This window comes from Halichoeres trimaculatus, unplaced genomic scaffold (genome assembly GCF_033239565.1).
Source record: "Halichoeres trimaculatus isolate MK-OKI-2021-1 unplaced genomic scaffold, fHalTri1.1 fHalTri1_scaffold_16, whole genome shotgun sequence".
NCBI classification, from domain to species: Eukaryota; Metazoa; Chordata; class Actinopteri; order Labriformes; family Labridae; genus Halichoeres; species Halichoeres trimaculatus.
Genome location: NW_027437194.1, coordinates 5,027,996 through 5,051,968, shown reverse-complemented (window position 1 = coordinate 5,051,968; position 23,973 = coordinate 5,027,996). Strand labels below are relative to the sequence as shown.

The 23,973-nt window shown below is 38.5% G+C and overlaps 1 protein-coding gene across 2 annotated transcripts in view; it reads left to right on the top strand.

Moving 5' to 3' along the window:
- Window positions 1-23,973, top strand: part of col5a1 (procollagen, type V, alpha 1) — a 119,407-nt gene that overhangs the window by 60,430 nt on the left and 35,004 nt on the right. For both annotated transcript variants that reach the window (XM_074689819.1, XM_074689818.1), the window contains exons 10-30: window positions 808-849; window positions 1,409-1,471; window positions 1,575-1,649; window positions 5,262-5,354; window positions 6,875-6,931; window positions 7,068-7,121; window positions 7,329-7,382; window positions 7,533-7,586; window positions 7,713-7,766; window positions 7,853-7,906; window positions 8,305-8,349; window positions 9,001-9,054; window positions 9,594-9,638; window positions 12,476-12,529; window positions 12,612-12,656; window positions 15,182-15,235; window positions 16,179-16,223; window positions 16,399-16,452; window positions 17,177-17,221; window positions 17,582-17,635; window positions 23,259-23,366. In XM_074689819.1, coding sequence (XP_074545920.1) covers window positions 808-849; window positions 1,409-1,471; window positions 1,575-1,649; window positions 5,262-5,354; window positions 6,875-6,931; window positions 7,068-7,121; window positions 7,329-7,382; window positions 7,533-7,586; window positions 7,713-7,766; window positions 7,853-7,906; window positions 8,305-8,349; window positions 9,001-9,054; window positions 9,594-9,638; window positions 12,476-12,529; window positions 12,612-12,656; window positions 15,182-15,235; window positions 16,179-16,223; window positions 16,399-16,452; window positions 17,177-17,221; window positions 17,582-17,635; window positions 23,259-23,366 — 1,203 coding nt within the window. The remainder of the gene's footprint in view (window positions 1-807; window positions 850-1,408; window positions 1,472-1,574; window positions 1,650-5,261; window positions 5,355-6,874; window positions 6,932-7,067; window positions 7,122-7,328; window positions 7,383-7,532; window positions 7,587-7,712; window positions 7,767-7,852; window positions 7,907-8,304; window positions 8,350-9,000; window positions 9,055-9,593; window positions 9,639-12,475; window positions 12,530-12,611; window positions 12,657-15,181; window positions 15,236-16,178; window positions 16,224-16,398; window positions 16,453-17,176; window positions 17,222-17,581; window positions 17,636-23,258; window positions 23,367-23,973) is intronic.

Genomic DNA, 23,973 nt, shown 5'->3' with positions numbered 1-23,973 from the left:
TTTTTGTCTTGAAATATCTTAAAATAAGACATTTGTCTGGACTGGTCAGGTGAGTGTGGCTCATATCAAGTCTAAAAAGATGTTTTCTACTGAAAATAAGACAAAAACAGCAGATAAGACTTCACTTTTTTTGCAGTGTAGAGCAGAAAAATATTGGCTTATGTCTTTGAAATAAGTTGCATTTTCAAAGTAAGACTTCAAAGTGACAAAGGCACAGATGGAAGAGTGGGCAACCCAGGTACAGATATCTTTAGCGCCTTTATTTTTTAGAAACTTTTCAGGCATAAAAAGGCATCAGCTAAAAATAAAAATGATAATAACAAAGTCAACACAAATATATCCAACAAAAGTGAGCATTTTCTAGGGGGCACCAGGGTTGGGCCACCCCTTACAGTCCCTTTGGATCCGCCCCTGAGTGCAGAAGAAATAAACTAATTTTCACCTTCTTCTTTTTCTCACATGGATATTTTTAAACCTGTGATCAATCACAGCTCTGGTTTGCCAGTACAACTAATTAATTACCCTTTTTTTCTGGGTTAGTGCTTCCTTTGCTTTGTTCAGGTGAGAAACAGCACCTCAGGGTGTCTGCCTTTGAGCTGTCAGAGGATTCACTGGCTGGAATGCAGATTAAGTAAGCCAGCTTTGAGACAGAGAGGTGATCTGCGTTTTTGTTTGGGCACGCACACTTACACACTTTGATCCAGTTGGGGGATCATTTACGAGTGCGTCAGATTGTTACGTAGTCATGGATGAAGTCATGAGGTTGGTTTCGTGGTATTTACTGATATCTGTGTTTGTGTGTTTCAGGGAATGCTGGTGGAGGGTCCGCCTGGGCCTGAGGGGCCAACAGTGAGTCAATCTTCAATTTAATCTCTTTTAATTCCCATTTGTTCTTTTTCTCAGTGTGATGAGTTGCATAATTCTTAGTGGAACAATGAGGGGTAATAAAACCTGATATTATTTGCACTTGTGCTCTGTTTTGTCTTTGTACTCTGGATAAAAAGCAGAAAAAAACCCTCCCTGCCTGTTTCCTCATGCAAAGGGAGTGTCCAAAAACAGTCCCCCTGAAGAGATATGGACTCGCCCAGATGTTGGGGAACTTAATTATTTATCTAGGACGATTTTTCAGACACAGTTGCTCTTGACACCCTGCAGATGGAGTCCCACAGAGACGAGCCATTCAAGCGTTGAGCTATAGACAAATAAAGAGCGCCTCACACAAAGAATTTACAACTCAACAAGCTGTCCCATATTGCCTCATGCATTCCTTTCTCCCATGTGTGACCACTTTGCGAGATAAAGGCGAGAACTTCAGCGGGGAAAACATGACTGCTCCTTCAAGCTGCATTATGCATGAATGTATGTTTGTATGATGAGTGTAAAATGAGATGTTTTCTGCTCCAAATAGGGTCTCCCAGGACCCCCGGGTGCTTCTGGCCCACCAGGCAGTCCTGGAGATGTAGGAGAGAGGGTGAGTGTACACATTATACGACACACTCTGTTTTCAAATACAGAGAATAAGCACATTTCTGCTGCTGTGTGTGAACCCATGAGTGTGTTATTTTCCATTAAAGGGTCCTCCGGGTCGTGCTGGTCTTCCTGGTGCTGATGGTCTGCCAGGACCCCCTGGTACTGTCCTGATGCTGCCTGTAAGTTAAACACTGTAGTCTATACAAAACACATTTTCTAGGCATGTGTTGAATTGGATGTTTTTTTAAGAAATATAAGTGATATAAATTTAAAATCAAAGCAAAAATGGACAAGGAGACTTTGGAAAAAGGCCAGGATTGGGGTTATGTGATCTGGTTTTCTTGAACCACTTGATAAGTCTGGCAGATACCTGGATAAAGAGCATCACAGAAACACAAAGCATGAACAACCCTGTGGGGCTGATTTCACCTCTTCCTGTTGACCATGTGGCAAAAACTTTCCTGGTAGAATCAGTTCACATTGTGGAGGATGTTTCTAATTTTTCTCTTGGTGTATTGAGATTGCAGAAAGTAGTGAGGGATGTAAGAATATAGACAAAGGCTGATAAAAAAGCAGCCGTAACTTTGGATGAAAATTACAGTTGGCTTAGAAGAGCACAGTTTCAACAGAAGCGCCCTCAACTGTCAAGTCTGTGTCACTATTTTTAAGCTAAATTAAGGAATATCTAATGCAAACTTGTTTGTGTCTTTATCCATCAGTAGGGTAATAAGTTAAGGCTGAAAACGCTGCAAAAAACTGAAACCTATCAAGTGTTTTTGTCTTATTTTCAGTAAAAAATGTCTTTTCAGACTTAATATGAGCCACATTCACCTGACCAGTCCAGAAAAATGTTTTGTTTCAAGTTGTTTAAAGACAAAAATGAGGTCTGTATTGCTTGTAACAAGTTAAGAAATCTGCCAAGAACAAGAGAAAAGTTAGTTGTATTAAGACGTTATTAGTTTCAAGCAAATTTTTCTTGGTCCATTGGCAGATTTTTCTTGCCTCGTGTTTTTTTCTTTAAACAACTTGAAACAAGACATTTTTCTGGACTGGTCAGTTGAATGTCAAGTGTAAAAGGACATTTTTTACTATAATGAGACAAAAATGCTTGATAAGATTTCTGTTTTTTTGCAGTGTATATGAAGTGTATAGTGAGTGGGTGATAAAGTCCTGACAAAGTGGGATAAGGCCCCGAGCCAAAGTGGAAGGATCTTGCCTCACCCTATCAGGATTTTAGTTCATATTACCACCTGCTCACCAAACCTTTGTCTCTTTTCTTCAGTGTGCTGGATAAAGCATGCTTATACATGCATTAGCAACCCCTTCAAACTTTAATCAAACTTTATTTATGAAGCACTTTTCATGCACAATAGTGGCAACACAAAGTGCTTGACAAAAGAAAAGAAAAGAAAACAAACAAAAAATAATGATAATAATCATAAGGACTTGATAAACCCACATAAACTCAGACATCAGTGTACAACCGTCCACCTCCAACTCATAAGGCGAACACAGTTAATTAAAATCCCTGCAGATGACCTGAGGAACCACGTCCCAGTCTGTCTGTAGTGCCGCGTACCGAGTCATGTAAAAATAAAAGGTACCATGTTTGGTTACCTGAACACATCCTTGTGACAGTAAGAAGGTGGAAGAGTAGGGGATTTTCCATGCTGGACATGAACACAGCATTGCAAGGTTATATATTGAAGAATGAATATGTTAAACTGAAAAAAAAAACAATTATGAAATTTAAAAAAAAAGAAATTTTTCACCATGTGAACACAAAAAAGTACCAAAAACTGGTACCGCTGAGTATTGGTACCAAATGCCAGGTACCAGGCATTGGTACTGTATTGTTTCAAATGTGAAGGGTACCAATCCCTCAGTCCAAGTGTTAAAAAAATGATATGATCTCCATTAATTTGCTTGAAACAAACATGTCTTGGTAAGAGTCACAACATTGCAACACTGAGTGCAAGCACTCATGGGAAATGGAGTCTTTGTTCTGTAAAACCACTAGCTTCTCCAGATAGAGCTCACAGCCACTTTAAAGAGCTTGCACATGCTGGTGGATTGATCATAACCAAGACATGAAAAAGAGTTTTGGTAGTCAACTACATACATACACATCTATCTCACTATATATAGGTTATTTTGACTGGTACAGTTTACATTTAGCTGCATTACGGTCACTCATCTGTAGCTCCTTGGCATGAGACGGAAACAATGCTTCTGGTAAAAATAAAACAGTATACCAATCAGGCAGCTCCCTGACAAAACAAAAACACTGTGCAATAAGATAATTTATTTTCACAGTGTGAATTAACATTTATGACCACATACAAACACAAAAGTACCAAAAATTTGTACCGTCGAGTACTGATACAGATTGCCAGGTATCAGGCATCAGTAACATATCGCTTGAAATGTGAAAGGTACCCGTCCCTACCTTCAACTCAGACCTACATTTTTAGTTTCTCCTCCATCTAAACCAGTTTAACTTTTTCCACATTCTCTGCTTTGAAAAAAACGTAAGCTATGCTATCGTGTAACGTTCCAGGAAGTCGTCTAGCTTGTTGCTTCTCTGTGTAGCCTCAGCTGCGTCCAATGATTCGCCTGCAACACTTCCACAGCCTCCCCAATAACTTCCTCCACTGCCTCCTTTTTTTTCAAACTTTATTTTCCTTGTATTTGGAAAAATGTACCAAACTGCCGCTGCTGTTTGGGCTGATTAGTTGCGCAGATGTGAGGCTGTGGTTTCGGGGGTCCACAGAGCCGTCTGGGTGAGCCATGTGTCAGGCTCCGTCTGGACAGGAACTCCAGTCTCTCTGCTGTATCCACTGGCAGAAAGCGCCACTTGTAATCCGATCCTTGAGCTCCGAGGCTAATGAGAAACATGCATTGTTGTTTCACCCCTTCTTTCAGCAGCCCACTCTCTGGTTCTGTGATATCAACACTCGAGCAAAATGACAAATCTTTGGTCTGTAGTTTTCCTTAAACGCCTCACGAGTGATGCATCTTCATTTTGTTTTCTGTTGACGGGGCGGTTTCTGATCACAGGGCTTTCTTTTCTCTGTCTTCAGTGTTGCAAATTACAGTTTGATGTGGCAGAACATTTTGTTCAATGTCAGTAATGAATGCATGGGAATGTTAGTAGAAGAAGAATGACGAAAAAGATGAAGTCGAAAAGAATGGAAGGCAGACCGATTGGCTCACAGACTGGCAAGAAGAAAAAAGAAATAGTTGCATATATTTGATTAAGAGTGAGATAGCGAAGAAAAAGGCCAGCGGCTAATCAAACCTAGACAGAAGGAGAAGAAATGCTGGAGTCGATCTGACTCAGCCCTGATGTTTAGGATCAGATGTTTGTATTTGTGCTTCTTGGTAACAACGTTCCTGTGATGAAACCCTGCGCTGTATTTCACCGCGGTGCTGCACAGCATCAGTCGGTCTCCTGAGGGCTGTGTGTGTGCTGTGTAACCCAGCCCAAGATGCCTGGCCTGAACAGAAAGTGTTGCACCACAGGCTCTGAAATTCAAACACACGCAATACCGGCTTCCCACCACCAGATGTCAGTAGAACGTGATGCTCTTGCCTTGTGGAAGAAGCCTTTTGGCAGCTGGAAGATGGTGCTTAGTTTAACATCTGTTGCATAGTTTCAAGTCAAGTCTGCTGTATCAACCAAATATAAAAGACACCAAAGGGAATGGATGTCAGTTTGAGAAAAACTGAAATATTTCTTTTACAGTGAGAAGATAAGATCCTTTTCTTTCTTTTCTTTCCCTCCACAGTTCAGGATGAGCTCTGGAGGTGACTCGGGACAGAAAGGACCTGCTGTATCAGCACAGGAGGCCCAGATGCAAGCCATCATGCAGCAAGCTAGGGTAACAGAGCAGCACACAGACACACCACACTGCAGCAGACTTTAAACTCCATTTAAAGCTCATTTTCCTGTCTTGTTTTTTTCTTTTAATGTCTGAATCTGATAAATGAGTTTTTGTTCTTTTTTATTTTCAAATCGTTAAGGAAATAGATTATTTAATATTATGTCTTATATAATTCTAAAGTATACTTCAATGAGATTTAATATGTAGGGAAAGGTTCATATGAGCTTTTTACTTCTTCCTGTCCCGTCTCAAACATTTGATTTAATTCTTTTTTTGGTTGTTGCTTTCATTGTTACGAGTCAGATTATTGTATTATCGTTGCTCTTTCACCAACAAATTGTGTACTTTTTTTTTCTCTTTCTCATTTGCGATAAATCAAATCTAATCTATTCTTATCTAATCAAGTCTGTAATATTTTTGTTTGCTTTTTCCTTTTTCTGTTTTGTTCTACTTTTTTTGTTTTTGTCCTTTTTGTCTCATATTTCTCAGATCTTTAGTATTTGTCTTTCACCTCATATTGATGGTTTTTTTGTAATTATTTCTTTTCTTTCAACCTTTTTTTTATCCTCTTAAGACCCAGCGTCTACATATGTGGACTAGGGATGGGTACCGAATTAGGTACTTTTATAGGTACCCACCGAATTCTGTCAAAAGTACCAGGTACCGATTCATGTAAAATCAAAAGGTGCCATGTTTAGGTACTAGAGTAGGCGATTTTCCGTGCTGAACATGAACACAGCATTTCAAGGTTATATATTGACGAAAAAAATATGTTAAATAAAAAAAGTATTATTAAACAAAATGATATTTTTTTACCAATACCAATTGCCAAGTACGGGGTATTGGTACCTTATCGTTTCAAATGTGAAAGGTACCCATCCCTAATGTGGACATAACATTTCTGCTTCTCACACCCATGATACTTCATTTTTTAAAACTTTGACCTATTAGCCACATTCAGGCACATTGCTCATGTCATTGTTTGGTGAAATCCACAAAACTTAAAACACGCAAACACAAATAATCAAACTCCCTGTGCAATGAAAAGTTTAGTTTAGAAATAAAAAATGCACACCAGACAAAAGCTCTGGTCTTAAGAGGTTAAACCTGTTGCTTTTGTATTTTTTCTCTTTCTCTTCTAATTTTATTCTTGAATACAGTCATTTTTAAAAACTAGATTTTAACCCTTCAGCATGTGCGCACTCTCTTTCATAACCATTTTCTGTCTTAATGTTTTTCTTCTTCTTCTTTTTGTGTCGTTACATTCATTCAATTGTTTTGTGAACACTCCATGTATTTGTTTTTAGATTAACTACCTCTTCTGATAGTGTTTGAATATAATTCAGATGTAATGATTTAAACAGGAAGTAGATCTAACAACAGGTTTCAACATCAAACATCTTTCTTATCATCGTTATTTATCATGTAAACACCCTCCTTGTTACTTACGATGTACAAACACTCACAGAATGAACAGTTTTCACTCTTTTTAATTCTGTTGACCTGTTTTTTTCCAGCTGGCGATGCGCGGCCCGACAGGTCCGATGGGTTTGACCGGCAGACCCGGCCCTCTGGTGTGTATCACAGAATCACCTAACAAACGAACACCAAACCCAAGTTTTAACAAGTTCTGCACAAAAATTTTGTAATGAGGTGGAAACTTGTTTTACTTAAGCGTCAAATCTAATCTTCATCTTAATTCCTCCTCAGGGTCCTCCTGGTGTGTCAGGGCTGAAGGGAGAGTCTGGAGAAGCAGGTCCTCAGGTAAGGGATGTGAAAATGCAAATGAAACAGAAACAACTGAATTTAAAACTACTCAGTCTGACAACTTCACTACCTGAGCTTTTACATTTGTTTCAGGGAATGAGGTTTGCCACCGTTGAAGGCAACTGTTTCTGTTTCTCTTTTCTAAATTGGGGGAAGAATGAAACTATAGAAAGTTTAAATTGAAACCAAAGTTTCTTGTTTCAGGGACCACGTGGACCTTTGGGACCCTCTGGACCCCCTGGGAAGCCTGGCAGAAGAGTAAGCACGACACAAACTGAGCACTGATGGATTTTATCTTTAATCTTAGAATAAAAAAAAGATTTTTATTCATGTAGAAGTGCTGATTAAAGCCAGTATTCCAGTCTTCATGCGTGCAGACATGTTACATAACTGTTGTTATTATTTCAGGGTCGTTCTGGAGCTGATGGTGCCAGGGGCATGCCGGGGCAGTCCGGACCAAAGGTGGCTCCTCTATCAAATTTCGTCATGCACTTCAATGCTCCGTATTTCATCATCATCCACTTTCAAAGTGTTTTTTTGAAGCCTGTGCGAGGAGGTATGTGACTCATGTTTTTCTCTGCTCCTCAGGGAGACCGTGGGTTTGATGGTCTGGCTGGTCTCCCTGGTGAAAAAGGACACAGAGTAAGTTGTTTTTTTTGGCACTGTAAAAAGTGTGTATTTGTGCAGAATTGTGTGCAAATGTTGAATCTGCGTGTCCTTTGTTGTAGGGTGAACCTGGACCTTCTGGACCTCCTGGTGGACCTGGAGAGGACGGAGAGAGGGTAAAAAAGACAGACATACAACTTCACTTCTCTCTTTTTCTTTCATTTGGTCATTTTTCTATCCTTTTTTCTGAGAATATCCGTAATATTTGGTTTCATTTTGACCAAACCTGCTTCCTGGCTACATCCACTTCCTCCTCTAACTTAATTTACTCCCTAATATTTCTGATCCCTGGCACCTTTATCTCCTTCTAATCTCCCTCCTCACCCTCATTACCCACAGCTGACGCAACCTGATCCCCTTTTGCCTTTTTTCTTCTTTGTGCCTTCCCATTACCTCTCATTCCACACACACACACACACACACAGACGCACACACACACTTTTCCTCTCCTCCATTATCATTCACAGCTTGTTCTTCTTTCTAACCCTCTTTCTCTTTCTCTTCTCTTTCCCAGGGAGATGATGGAGAGATCGGACCCAGGGGACTTCCTGGTGAACCAGTGAGTGATCATTCGTGTTGCTGCCCAGCCTTTCACGGAGAGATTGTATGATAGAGCGTGTCATTGTGATAGCGAACAATCATGCAGGCTGATGAGATCATACATCATCTGGTCATGTTCATATATATGTAGATTTCGTTTTTTTAAAGCAGGAAGTGTGTGATTATTATGCTAGCGCTACACCAGAACAAGAGTGCCTTTGGAGGTGGGGATTGCAGGCAGCTCACATCAAGCTTGTTATAATAGCCTCCCACTCTCCAGTGCAGGATATTCCCCACAGAGCAACCAAGGAGCCCTTGATATTCTCCTGTTATGACTTTTTTTGTCCACCAGGGTGTGCTGAATGGGTTTGAAACCACACACACACAGGACAACTTGTCTTTTCAGGGTAACTGTAGCTGCAAGGCAGAATGCAGGGATTCAAAGCAGCGTTTGATAGGCGTAGCTGTGGGGAATTAACGTGTAGTAAATTATAAAAGAGAGGATGATTCAGTTTTTCCTTCAAAATCTGACTCTGCAGAATAACCTCAAGGACATTTAGGAAGCATTTTGAGACATGACTAAGCTGGAAAGATGTAATTATTCAACAGTTCTTTCACAGGTTTGATATCTTCCTCAATCTCATTTTTCGTGTATTCATCTTCCCTTTAGGGGCCCCGTGGTTTGCTGGGACCCAAAGGACCCCAGGGACCTTCTGGACCCCCTGTAAGTCACCCCGCCTTTGCCCCACACCTTTTCATATCCACCCTTTTTCATCAGATATACTGTTTACAAAGCAGAATCAATTCTTTCTTCCGTCTCACAAGCAACGAGAGCAAAACACAAAGCGCGCAGCACCCACAGGGAAATACAAACTCAATATGTTTCAGACAGCACACACAAAGAGCAGAATATGTTATTGAGTTTAGCTTCAGCATATCAGAGTAATGTCTGCAGCAGAGCAGAGCTTAAACCTAATGTTTGTATTCTTTCTGCTTATTTAATTTAACACGAGCAGAGCGCATCAATCATGCGGCTTATTTTGAGCTGATTTCCCCGTGCAGGTTGTAGAGATCCCAAATCCAATAAATCAAAATTTTAAATTCATACAGTGAAGTGAAAAAACAGACATCTGGTCCAAAAACAGTTTTTGTTTGTTTGTTTTGAGCTTTTGTTCATCCAAATTATAACATTTTCAGTCTGTTTTAAATTCTCTGCCTTCCCCCTGTGCATCCTTAATGGTGTGTTTGCTTCATCTGTTTCAGGGCGTCACTGGGATGGATGGCCAGCCCGGACCCAAAGGAAACATAGTGAGTGAAATTTAAATTCTTTACATTGTGATTAAAGTATAACAAGCATTTTGTCAGAGTTAGAACTTGGACTGGTGCTATTGCTTCTACTCAGGAGTGCTAAAATAATGAAGTTTATTCAGTTTAATGACTGAAAACCATAAAACCTTATTTACATTACTCTGCCTAATTTAGTTTTGTGCCAAAAGATTTATTCTAATATGATCGTGACTTGTCTATCACTTAATTCTGTGTAAGAATAGAGAAAAACCTTCAAAACAAAAAAACTTGGAGGCCAAAATTTTCTCAAAGTTTACAAAATGGATAAATTGGAAATGACAAATGTAGCCTGATTCCATCATTGAAAAGTACAATATAGTAGATTGTTACATTGCGTTTATATTATGCTCATTACAACGAAAACGAGAGGGTCTCATCTGAAAGGGGTTCATGGTCTAAAAAAGTTTGAGAACCCCTGCCATAAGGTATGTCACTACATGATACAACACAATTGAATACAATACAGTGCGATAAGCATATGGTCTGATATGATAAAATGAGATATGACAAGACATGATATGATACGATACAACACAGAGCAATATAATAAAAGTACAATAAAGAACCAAAGACTACCAGAACATATGATGTTAGACAATAGAATATGATACAGTTTGAAACAATATGATATGATATGATATGATATGATATGATATGCTATGATATGATATGCTATGATATGATATGATATGATATGATATAATATGATATGATATGATATGTTATGATATGATATGATATGATATGATATGATATGATATGATATGATATGATATGATATGATATGATAGATTTAATATGATATGATACAATAAAATATAATATTGTACAATACAAAATGATGTGAAACAATATGATATGATACAGTTTGGAACAATATAATATGATATGATTTGATCTGATGTGATTTGATATGATATGATATGAAATGAAACAATATGAAATGATGTGAAACAATATGACATGATACAATATGATAAAAGTTGATACGATAAAGTTCCAAAAAGTACAGTGGAACATGATAAAAGACAATAGAATATGATTCAGTTTGTAACAGTATGATATGATATGATACATTATGATATTTGATATGATATGATGTGATATGATATGGTATCATATCATATAATATGATATCATATGTTATATGATATGATACAATATAGTATGTTATGATTTGATATTGTACGATACGATACGATACGATACGATACGATACGATACGATACGATACGATACGATACGATACAATACGATGCGATACGATACGATACGGTACGGTACGGTACGGTACAATTAGGTACACCAAGGTTTGATACAGTATGAAACAATACAATATGATACAACATGACAGAACATAACATGACAATATATGATACAGTACGGTATGATACATCAAGACAAGAAATGATAAGGTATGATATGACAAGCTACTATACCACACTGCGGTATACTATACAATACAGTATGATTCTATACAAAGCAGTAGTATTAAATACAATACTTTACGCTTCTATATGATACAGTACAGTATGATACAACATAATACTTTATGACATGACAAAATATAATTTGATACGAGCTAATACAAAGTAATATTGAATTACACTATAGGCACTATACAGTTATTTATGATACAAAACAATATAATACAATTTGAAGTTTTTTTTCTATTTGATACAGTACACTACTTTACACTATATAATACAATACAATAAAACACCATACAACAGGGTATAAAACTGAAACTTATGTTTTCAATAAGACACAACAAAATACAACATGACATGAGACGGTACAACAAGACACATCCGATATGATCCATTATAAAACATATTTTACTATATGATACTGCAGTACCTGCTACAGAAGGACGGGGACATTACCATCAATAACAATAATAACCATCAACCATCAGATAAAGAGGAAGGGGATAGCATATTTACTTACAAACAATACATTGCCAAGCTAGCCATGCTAATTAAACACAGTGATTCTTTGATGTTAGTTAAAAACTGTCATTTTGTAGGGAAGCAGGAAGTCAGACAGGTGGAGAAATCTATTATTTCTATAAAAATAGTATTTGGGGTCGGTGATAAGATAACTCAACTACGTCTGTGATATTTAATCCCATTTTCATACACAACTAGAAACAAACGCTAATCCTAATGTTTAAGAAGCTGGATCTAAAAAAGTCATCTCTTTGAGTTTTGTTTAATTTGGAAATTTATGGCATAGCCTCATGAGACCTCTCTAGTACAACAGAGGACACTGAGCAGGTAATACAGTATAAACCAGCTCGATCCACTTCAGCAGCCTAACTATAGCCAGCTGTATCATTCCAGGTCAATTTCTCACTGCGCTTGTTCATAATGAGGGAATAGCCGTCTGTAGCAGCTCGTCTGCTCTGTTGGGATTGTTCCAACTAGGTGGAGATTGAAGAGCAACTGCTTTCCCACACTCCTGCACCGCGCCAACATAATTGATTGAGAGGAAAGGTGTTTTGTGTCCGTGCTTCAGCGGTTTCTTTCATTAGGAGAGTGCGTGTGAAAATATGTGTGTGTTCTAATGTCAGACAGAGCAAGATATTGTGAAAAAACGATCATCTGTTCTGCTGAAGGAAGGTAATAATGCTGTGATGTGTTGTTGGACACCTTATAATTTATATCTGTTCAAAACAACATTTCACTTGTAATGGAGCGTATGGAGCAACAAATCACTCTTTCCTTCATAGAGAAGAGACATCAGTCTTTCGTTTCGTTAAAAGGTTTCTTAAATTACTTGAATTTTTCTCCCAGGGACCTCAAGGAGAGCCAGGACCTCCAGGACAGCAAGGCAACCCAGGTGCTCAGGTAGGTTTCAAACAGCCTGACATCAAATCTTCCTCACATCCTGAAAAGAAGCTGGTCTAAGTCTTCCCTTCTCTCCTCACAGGGTCTTCCAGGGCCACAGGGAGCCATCGGACCTCCAGGAGAGAAGGTGAGGAATCACATGATCCTGAAATATGCCTTTTCTGCATCCCCACAGGAAAGAAAAAGAAACTGCCGGCTTGATAAAATGTTGATGAACTCTGGAGCCAAACCTATAAAATTGCAGGAAATTGTCTCTTTCATTTGCATGAGCTGAAGCTGAGTTGCTATCTTATTCAATTCCAAATGCTTATCACATCATTATGCAAACACGTCCCCCGTCCCCAACGCCGGTCTAAATACTGCCTGGTAGACAGAGAGATTTAAATCCTGATACATTTTAATCCAATTTCAGCTAAATCACATTTGTCAGACTCTATTTTCAGTTTTTTAATAAACAGCTGGAATGGTGGGACAGTGTTGGTGTTCCTTCTGATAATAAATGAAAAAACTGGGAGCTGTAATGTTGGATTAATATTAAAAAAAATACAAAAAAAAAAAAAAAAATTTAAAAATGGTTCAAAGACATCAGTGTGGATGAAAACCCAAATTAAAGGATTGTTTGATGATTACACTTTGAAAATCATGTGTTTTGATAAAATAAGCAATTGCAAGAAGAATAAACTCTATTGCAAAATTAAATTCTTCTTTTTGCCTACCAAAGTAGATATAGCAAAAATAAACTCATTAGCAGCAAAGTTTTTGATTCTGGCACAACTTCACCAGCTACCACTGTGCACAGAGACAGAAGAGAAGTCTGGAAGTGTCAGAAACTTCAGCAACACTTTTTATATGACGAGTAACTTTATCCTATAAGTTAAGCACAGTTTGAGTACTTTTTATGGACTTATCTCTATAGTTGACAAGAATTAGGGCCTTAACTGGGACAATAGTCGAGCTGAAATCACAGGGCGATAAGCCCATCAAACATTTGTAGTTGCCCTGTTTGCTGCACTGTAAAAAACAGAAATTTTATCAAGTTTTTTTGTCTTATTCTCAGTAGAAAATGTGTTTTAGACTTAATATGAGCCACATTCACCTGACCAGTCCAGAAAAATGTATTATTTCAGGTTATTTGACAAAAATGAGGTGTGAATCGCTTGAAAAAAGTAAAAAATAATCTGCCAATGGGACATGAGAAAAGTTAGTTGTATTAAGACATGATTCTAGTTTCAAGCTATTTTTCTCATTGGTAGATATTTTTTTACTAGTTACAAGCAATTCAGACCTCATTCTTTTCTTTTTATAACTTGAAGCAAGACATTTTCCTGGACTGATCAGTTGAATGTGGCTCATATCGAGTGTAGGGATGGATACTGAATTAAGGTACTTTTATAGGTACCGACCAAATTTGGTCAAAAGTACTGGGTACCGATTCATGTAAAATCAAATGGTACCATGTTTAGGTACCTAAATGCATCCTTGTGACTGTGAGGGAGTAGAAGAGTAGGGGATTTTCCATGCTGGACATGAACACAGCATTATAATGTTATATTTTGACGAATGAATGTGTTAAATTGAAAAAAAACAACAACAACATTATTATTAAACAAATTGATATTTTTTACCACATGAACACAGAAAAGTACCGAAAATTGGTACCATTGAGTACCAGTACCAGTTGCCAGGTATCAGGCATTGGTACCATATCGTTTCAAATGTGAAAGGTTCCGATCCTTAAAGTGTAATAAGACATTTTTTACTTCAAATAACACAGGTTTTTGCAGTGTATGTCTTGTTTTTTTTCCAAAAACAATGCCATATTAGACTTTATATGAGTCACATTCATTGATTTTAAAAGTAAAAAAGAAGTCTGAACTGTTTGTAAAGAATAAAGATAATCTGCTAATAGGGTAATAATGCAAGTTGTCATTTGAAATCTTGCCCTATTAGAAGATTTTCTTCACTTTTTTCAAGAAATTCAGACGTTTTGTCTAAAATACCCTGAAGTAATACATTTTTCCTATAAATGACTCGTGAACATTAGCTTAGATTTCAGTTATTATGTCTTATTTAAATGTGGTATGTTGCCTGTTTTATCATGACCCAGAGAAATGCCACCAACAGTTGAGTTTAACTTCCCTCACATCCCAGACTAAGGCTTAAAGCTAAAAACGTTGACTTGGTTATGATTAGCTTACATTAGCTTGTCTACTACACACATTCTGATTGGATTTGTTAAATGTGTTGTTCCTTTTTTATGTATCAAATGATATTTTGTATTAGACTGATTTTATTGGTGAGTTGTTATAAAATTTATTTTCAATTTAGCTTAGTTTTTACTGCTGAATCATCATTGTTAGCATGCTAAAGCGCTCAGCACATTTTGGGAATGTAAGCCTGTGCTATCAAATTTGTCATTTGAATATTTTTTAAATACAATCCTGAATGTGGTTCATAAAGTAATCTACAGAAAAGTAGTTTCACAGTAAGCATTGTTTCTTTTTAGCTAGTTAGCATACTGGAGCACAGTAGCTTATTTAAGCAGCTACAGGAGCTAGCGTGTCCTCACAGGCTTTGATTCTTCTAATCTCCAACTTCTAAATATTGACTCACTTTTTAACTTCTTTGACGCCTTCTTTTTGGTTATTTTAGGGTCCTTTTGGAAAGCCAGGCTTGCCAGGAATGCCAGGAGCTGATGGTCCACCGGTAAGTTCAGAAACTCAAATGTTTTCTAATCAGTAAATGAAGAGTAAATCTCCAGATTTCACCTCAACATGTGTAAATGACACATTAGTGAAGCTGTTATAGAGGAAAGACCCCCCATTCACACATGCACACACCCTTTTTTCCCACCTCAGCACAGACAGCACAGCAGACATCTGCGCTGAAGGCAGATGTGCCTTAGAAGGCACCAGGTGGCACCTCAGAGAGGCAGAGACAAGAGAGGCTGTGAAATATGAATAACTGGGAAGCAAGGGGGAAAAAAGAGAGGAAGAGGAGCGCAAACACCGTGTAAAATGTCCCCCGGTCCTTTAATGGCTTTCAGTCTACACGGAATAGAAATAGCCCTTCACCATTTACACACTCTGCTTTTTTTATTCATCCATTTGTTGAATCTTCCATCAACTGCAATATTCTCCCCTTCAAATCTCGGCGCTCCCTCTCTGCCCCTGATTTTTGTGCTCTTTAGTGTCTGTTTCCCTCTCCAGCCTCTCTCCCGTCACGAAAAAAAAACATCAGAGTCTTTTGCGGAGCTACTTTGTCTCCTGAGAATGCAATCATTTTTCTTCCAGTCGTTTTTTTTCCCTGGATGTTGGTAATAGATGTGTGGTTTTTTGTGTGGCTCCTGCATTGAGTTTTTGCACACATGCATGTACAGTATGTGTGTAATGTATTGTGAAGTCCCAAAAGGGCAGTCTTGCCTTTCAGCGGCCTGTAATAGCCGGTAGTGGCTCGTTTATGCCGAGCATTAGAGATAAAAAATCCCAAATGAGATTGAACTCTACGGGTCCTAATTCCAGTTTTCCATTTTGATACGTCCTCCAATAGCTTTAAAACTTAATCTCCTGCTTAAAGGGGCTGTTGTAGTATTTATAGTGGTAATTCTGCTGAGATGAGATGCAATAATATTTCTCTTCATAATTTACAGGGTCACCCTGGAAAGGAGGGACCTCCTGGAGAGAAAGGACACATGGTGAGTTTGATTTCTTTCTCTGCAGCTTTTGGAGTTTGCATTTGTTGTTTTTTTTGCATTTTCTTGGTTTAGACACATATACATCACACATTTTGAATTAGTAGCACTGTGGTTGCACATTGGCACTGTTACTGTGATTTATCTCCAAGTGCTAAACAAACATCTATCTCCTCAGGGACCTGCTGGCCCTCAAGGACCCATTGGTTATCCTGGACCCCGAGGCGTGAAGGTAAGATGATTATCAACCTCAATGAAATAAATTTTTGATGCTATAAGCTAGCGGGACCCTGCAAATTGCATCGCACATTAACTTTTTAAATGCCTCAGGGAGGTTTCTCCAACAACAGCATGTGACGTAAAGAAAAGCTTTTTTTCAGGCCCGGTGTGCTGCTGAATTAGCTTTTCCTTGAGCTGTCTTGAAAGATTGGAAACAAAAGCATGAAAGCGATCTTTCAGATGGTGCATTGCTCTGGGCCGCAGGTTAGAGCTGATAAGATGCTCGAGATGCACGAGCCTTGGCGTGTTTTCTGTCATGAGCAGCAGATAAAACCCGGGCGAGACAAATTGCTTCAAATGAATCTTGCACAAGAGGTTGTGATTGATCTGCTCATTAAAGCCTACACTGGGAGAGGGGATCAAACAAGTGGCTTGACTTTGAGTCTCAAGTGTCTGATCTCTTTCTGAAGATGAGACACAGAAATGAGTAGAGAAGGTTTCAAGTGCTTTTACATTTAATGGCACCATAAATTCCTGCCAAAACAAACCTAAACGCTTGTCTTTACTGAGTCTTTCTTGACAGCTTTGGAGGGGAAATGGCAGCAATCAGCACTTTTCTGACCTTGTTGCCTCATTCCAGGAAAAAGCTATTGTCCATATTGGTTGGGAGCAGTCCCTTCTCTTTGTTCTTTCTGTACCTCATCGGCTTGTAACATTTGTCTGTTCTTGCATCACAGGGAGCTGATGGAGTACGTGGTCTCAAAGGAAACAAGGGTGAAAAGGTAAGAGATCCCCCACTGCTGGTTTGATAAAAGGCACAGGACGCGAAAGGAAACAAATTACACTAAACATGAATTCTGGTCTTGCTTGATGTGATTCACACTAATGATATTCTCAATGAAATCCTGTAAAATCTGATCTGAATGTTACTGCTACTGAGGCGGAAAAAAAATGGCCATCAGAATCAAGCGTTTCTATGGCAACAGAAGATCTAGCCAAGACTCTACAACTCTGTGTGTGTGTGTGTGTGTGTGTATGTCTGAGTGTGTGAATACCACACAAAAGGTTTTTAACATCTGTATTATCTCCTCGTTTCTCCTTTAATACGTCTTCATCTGCCTGTCTCTTTATTCCTTTTATAGGGAGAAGACGGATTCCCAGGCTTCAAGGGAGATATGGGCATCAAGGGCGACAGGGTAAGGAGTCTTTATTTGTATTATACTCATTTGCAATTAACCGTCAATCAATCGGGCTGCTTTTATAATCCCGCCGGGGTCAGCTGGTGTGCAGCAGGATCAGGGAGCAGAGTCGGCCATTTCACCGTCTAAGGGCACGAGAAGAAAATTTAGACATCAAGAGATTTTGAGACAAGATTGAGCTTGAACAACTGACACGCTAACTGCCAAAAATACATAAAACAGAATTAAGTCTAAACTAAACAGCATGAAGAAAAATCAGCTTTGAAAATGGAACCAAAGATTTGGTTTTGATGATGCAAAACAAGAATCAGTCTTGTTGATGGAAGAAGTTCAGCCTTGATATTGAAAAACAAGAAACTTTCCTTTAATGCAAAACTGATAAGTCTTGGTGATACAATAGAAATATCAGCCTTAATAATGGAAAGAATTTAAAATCAGCTCTGATAATAATGATAAAAAGTTCAGCTTGGAAACGAGGGTCAGTCTTGATAATGCAAGAAAAAGGATAGACTTGATAATGAAAGATATTCCTTGATAATGAAAAACAAAGATCGGCCTTGGTAATAGGGCTGCATTACATGGCCTTTTTAATGTCCTTAGTAATGGTAATAATAATAACGAATCAGCCTTGATAGTGCAAAACAAAAACCAGTCTTAATAATGCAAGACAAATGATCAACATCAATTATACAAGAAAAGGATCCTCCTTGATAATGAAAGGAATTTAGCCTTGATAATGCAAAAGCAAGAACAGTCTTGAAAATAAAAAAAGGATCAGCCTTGAAAATGGAACTAAAGAAATGGACTCGATAATGCAAAAGACCAAAATTGGAAGTGTTAATGCAAAACAAGGATCATTCTTGATATTAGAAATCTACAGACCTTGATAATGAAAGAAATCATGCCTTGATAATGAAAAACAATGTTCAACCTGGACCATACATAAAAAGGATCAGCCTTGATTATGAAACAAATTCAGCCTTGATAATGCCAAGAAAGATGTACTTTAGAAATAGAAAAAATCTGATTTAATTGTGCAAAAGAAAAGTTCAGCCTTGATAATGCAAGAAAGTCAGCCTTGATAATGAAAAACGATGACTGAAATTGATAATGCCAAAAAAGATCAGCCTTGATAACTAAAGAAAAAATTTCAGCATGGATAATGCCAGAAATTCAGCCTTGATAATGCCAAAAAGGATCTGCCTTGATAATGACGGAAAGAAATTCAGCCTTGATAATGCCAAAAAAAGGATCAGCTTTGATAATGAAAGAAAGAAATTCAGCCTTGATAATGCCAAAAAGAATCAGCCTTGATAATGAAAGAAAGAAATTCAGCCTTGATAATGCCAAAAAGGATCAGCCTTGATAATGAAAGAAAGAAAAGTTCAGCCTTGATAATGCCAAAAAGGATCTGCCTTGATAATGAAAGAAAGAAATTCAGCCTTGATAATGCCAAAAAGAGGATCAGCCTTGATAATGACAGAAAGAAATTCAGCCTCGATTATGCCAAAAAAAGATCAGCCTTGATAATGAAATAAAGAAAGAAATTCAGCCTTGATAATGCCAAAAAGAATCAGCCTTGATAATGAAAGAAAGAAATTCAGCCTTGATAATGCCAAAAAGAATCAGCAGTGATAATGAAAGAAAGAAATTCAGCCTTGATAATGCCAAAAAGGATCTGCCTTGTTAATGAAAGAAAGAAATTCAGCCTTGATAATGCCAAAAAAGGGTAGAGCCCTGATAATGATAGGAATTCAGCCTGGATAATGCCAAAAAAAGGATCAGCCTTGATAATGACAGAAAGAAATTCAGCCTCGATTATGCCAAAAAAAGATCAGCCTTGATAATGAAATAAAGAAAGAAATTCAGCCTTGATAATGCCAAAAAGAATCAGCCTTGATAATGAAAGAAAGAAATTCAGCCTTGATAATGCCAAAAAGAATCAGCAGTGATAATGAAAGAAAGAAATTCAGCCTTGATAATGCCAAAAAGGATCTGCCTTGTTAATGAAAGAAAGAAATTCAGCCTTGATAATGCCAAAAAAGGGTAGAGCCCTGATAATGATAGGAATTCAGCCTGGATAATGCCAAAAAAAGGATCAGCCTTGATAATGAAAGAAAGAAATTCAGCCTTGATAATGCCAAAAAAAAGAATCAGCCTTGATAATGAAAGAAATAAATTCAGCCCTGATAATTCCACAAAAAAGGATCAGCCTTGATAATGAAAGAAAGAAATTCAGCCCTGATAAATCAAAAAAGGATCAGCCTTGATAATGCAAAAAAGAAATTCAGCCTTGATAATGCCAAAAAAGGATCAGCCTTGATAATAAAAGATAGTTAGCCTCAATAATTAAGAACAATGATCAACCTTGATCATACAAAAATCGATCTACCTTGATAAAGAAAGTAATTCTGCCTTGATAATGCAAAAAAAGATTGGTCTTGGTAAATCAAGCAAAAGATCAGCTTCAATAATGAAAGAAGACAAAGATGAAGAATCAATTTTGACAAAATCAAAAAGGAACAGACACGATAATAAAATAAATAAAATCAGCCTCAAAATGGAGAAAAGAAGGATCTGCCTTGATAATGAAAAGAAAAAGGATCAGTCGAGAAGTGTTTGGACAACATTCTCAAAATGTCAGTTAAAGTTTGTGCGATGGAAATAATCCCTCAATTATTGTAACTTATGTCCTTCCTTTGTACCAAAGCTTTGTCGTGTTGGTAGTTTGACCCTCACAGGAACTTAATGAAAGAAGCAACAACTCCCGACAGGTTAGCCTCTGGTGGCCTAAGCCCCTGTGACAGCTGTGGATTGTGGGTAATGAGCAAACATAAGGTGTCGTTCCTGTCGCCAGCTGTTGTTTTGTACGTGTGTTTACATTAGCAGCCCCTCTTTGGCTGCTGTCAGCTCTGAATCTCTGAAAACTTTGGTGAAAACCTCGAGCCTGACAGGTAAAACCAGGAATAGCTGCGCTGGGGATTTACAATGTCAAACTGAGAAAACAAGTATTTTACAGTGAGAAACATAACTCTCCTTAGCCCCTACTTGGAGCGTCAAACCCCCAATCCCTGACCTGGTTGTCTGGAGCTGAGCACAGAAAAGGAAGGAGAAATCAATGGCACTTTAAACCCTTCAAACCCGAGAGAGAGACGCGGGGCTTCAGCCTGTTTCTCTCTGGAGATGTAGCACATTCAGATGAAAGCAAGGATTTGAGGAGGCCCTCTGCTCTGGAGGAGACACACATGGACTTGAATCTAAATGACTCATTTTTTTTCTCAAGTATGCCTATGAAAAGTGTGTGTGTGTGCTCACCCAAGTTAAAGTGCTCTCTTTGATGAGCTTGCAAGTGTGTGTGAGTCAAGTACAGTTAGCTTGATGCCGTTTTATGTGTACTTGAGTGTGGGCGTACGCTTGTGCAACTCTGCACAAGGCTTTAAGTAGATACCTTTCACACACTATTGGGTCCCCGCAGCTGCGACTGGTTGTCAGGGCGAGTTTGTATTCTGTCATTTAGTGTGTGTCCTGCTTGAAGGCGAGCACACGAACAGAGAGGAGCAATAATAGGATCGCTAACAGCTTTGAGAGGCAGGCGGCTAGGGAAAATAGCCTTCCTTGATTCTTTAAGCAACTGCACACTCAGAGCAGTTTTAAGAGGGCAACTCAGGGTCACGCTGGATGAACTGACTTACTTGCTGAACAACACCTGTGAGACCTTTGAGCGTAAAAGAATACAGAGTACACCCAAAGCCAAGGCTGTCTCTGTAGCATTAAACATTTAAGACTGATAAACAGAAGCTGAAGGAAACAGTCATGTTTGACATTTTTTAGTCAGTCGACTGACACTTTTTTAAACAGATGGAAATATAAGTAAACAAACTGGCTGCAGATTTAACTACGCTACAGTAATGAACAGCTGATCTCGAAAAACATACAGAGGAATACAGAAATTGTAAAAAGGCTAAATTCTCAAAGAAGTCCTTTATTTATTTGGTAATTTCTTAGGAAAGCTTATACCTGAAACAATCGGTTTTGAAAAAGCTACCCCTAGTGACTCGTATGGGTCATGACGCCCACTTCCTTCATGTTAACAGCAGAAGCAGAGTCTAACTTTAGACTTAAAATTCATGTCAAATAAATTTTTCTCCAACATGTTATCTGTCATCATTGGGGCTGCCACTTTAACACATTAATTAGATTAATTAATTACACTCAAAATTAATGTGTTATTAGAATTAATGCAAGATTAACTCATTGGCTGCCAACAATCTTTCAAGACCCAAACAATGTTGTTTTCTATGACTCTGTAAACACCAAAACTTCCTAAGAAGCGTGGACTCTCTTTTTTTTTTTGTCTCTCTTTCTGTTTTTGATCCAAAAGACAGACAAAACATACTTTTTTGATTGCGTTCATCTCGGGTGCTCCATCCTTTGATCTCCGTCGTCTCCTCTCACGATGGTGCCACTCTCTCTCTCTGAACTACCACGACACATCCTCAGTTGGAGCGTGAGCTGCCTGAACTTTTCTGACTTGCAGCGTCTCGCTATGTCTCTGCCATCTCACATCTTCTCCACATATCCATGCTGGGCTCTCGTCCAAAGAGCACACCGCTCTCACCCACAGTAGTTTACGAGCAGGATTTTGATTGACAAGCTCTACCAGACCCCGCCTCCCCCCAGCTAGAAAAACACCAGTTCTCTTTTTCGTGTATTTATTTAATTAGTCTTGCACTAAAATTTTGTAATGTCCTAGAATTCAGATTGTTTATTTGGGGACCTTAAGCAGATATGAGATTAAAATGCGATTAATCAGATCGATTAATTACAAATCCTGTAATTAATTCGATTATCATTTTTTTTAACTGCCTGATGGCACTAGTCATTGTGGTTAGTTCTTCACATACAGATACATGTGAAATGGCTTATTTTTCCAGAGTTTTAAGGCTAAATAAACCTAAGCCCCGTTTCCACCAAATGGTTCGGTTCGGTTCTTCTCGATACAGCACAACGTTTATGACATTTCTGTTGACTAATCCTGGGGCAGGTCCCCAAATAACAGAGACAAGCCATTCCACTCTTTTGGGACCTGTCTGTTGAGGTGCCAGACTAAACCGATCCAATCCCAGAAGGTGGGCCTACAACACTACAGACCGTTGATTAGTGGAAAGAATCGTCACTTCCTGTGCAACAGTGGCTGCATTTCTCCTGACAGCACACAGTTTTCTCTGAAACAAAGCTTGATTGCGCTTTGTAACAAAGAGCCACATGGAAATCATAAAGAAGACGAATTGCTGGATGTCTTCAATCGTTGCTCTTTGTTTACTGTGTCGCGTTTTTTTTCTTTGTTGGATTTGTTAGAAAGGTACACTGTGTCGCACCGCTGTGGCGTCACGCCACCAAACCGTTCTGATCTAAACTGGACCACTAGATATGCTTTCATGATTGACATTGTTCAAAGTAGCGCTCTTTGCCAGATTTGCAATCTCAGTGTAACCAACAAAAGCATGAACGCTCCATAAGTATCAGTAAGAAAAACAGCAGACTGTAAGTTCATGAAAGGATGTGTACAGACCTGATGCTTGTGCTGTAATGTTTTAAAACTATCATTTGTGTTTTCCAGGGTGAGCTTGGACCAGCTGGACCCAGAGGTGAAGATGGTCCAGAGGGACCAAAAGGTCGCTCAGGTCTCCCTGGAGATTCTGGCCCTCTTGGTCCAAGTGGTGAAAAGGTAAGCTTTTTTAAATGGTTTGAAGTTTGGCTCTCTTTCTGAAGCTGCTTCCTCTGTCCTAATTTTCACAGCCTTTTCAAGCACAGATTAAAAGAAGTTGTTGGCTATGATTGATCTTGGATCATTGCTCAGCAGAGCCTAAAACGAAAAACTGTTTTTCCGATGGTTCTCTTCCGCACAGCTACTGATTTTTCATTGCTTCAGTCCTTGGACCAGCGTCGGGTATTAAACAGAATCAGGTCTTTACGTCTTCTATTGTTGGATTGAACAGCGAGTTGCTAAAAATACTGAAGCCATTTTTGTGGGAAAGAAAAGCCTCCTTTTCTGGTCGATGCAGCCTCTGAATGGTTTTTCATTAAGGCTTAAAAATTGATTCGACAGATGTTGAGTAACAATGAGGCTGTGCAGGATGGAGCTGGTGAGGCATTAGGCAAAGTTGGAGGGAGAGATTGTGACTGTGTGTGGCAGTAAACAGAACGTGTGTGTTTTCTCCCGCTTCCCCCTGTAATGTGGTGTTTGTTGTAGATTTGAGCTGTCTTTATGACAGCGTTACTGCAGCAACACCGTATAGTAGATTTAGAAGCCGATGTGTATCTGGATCACACAT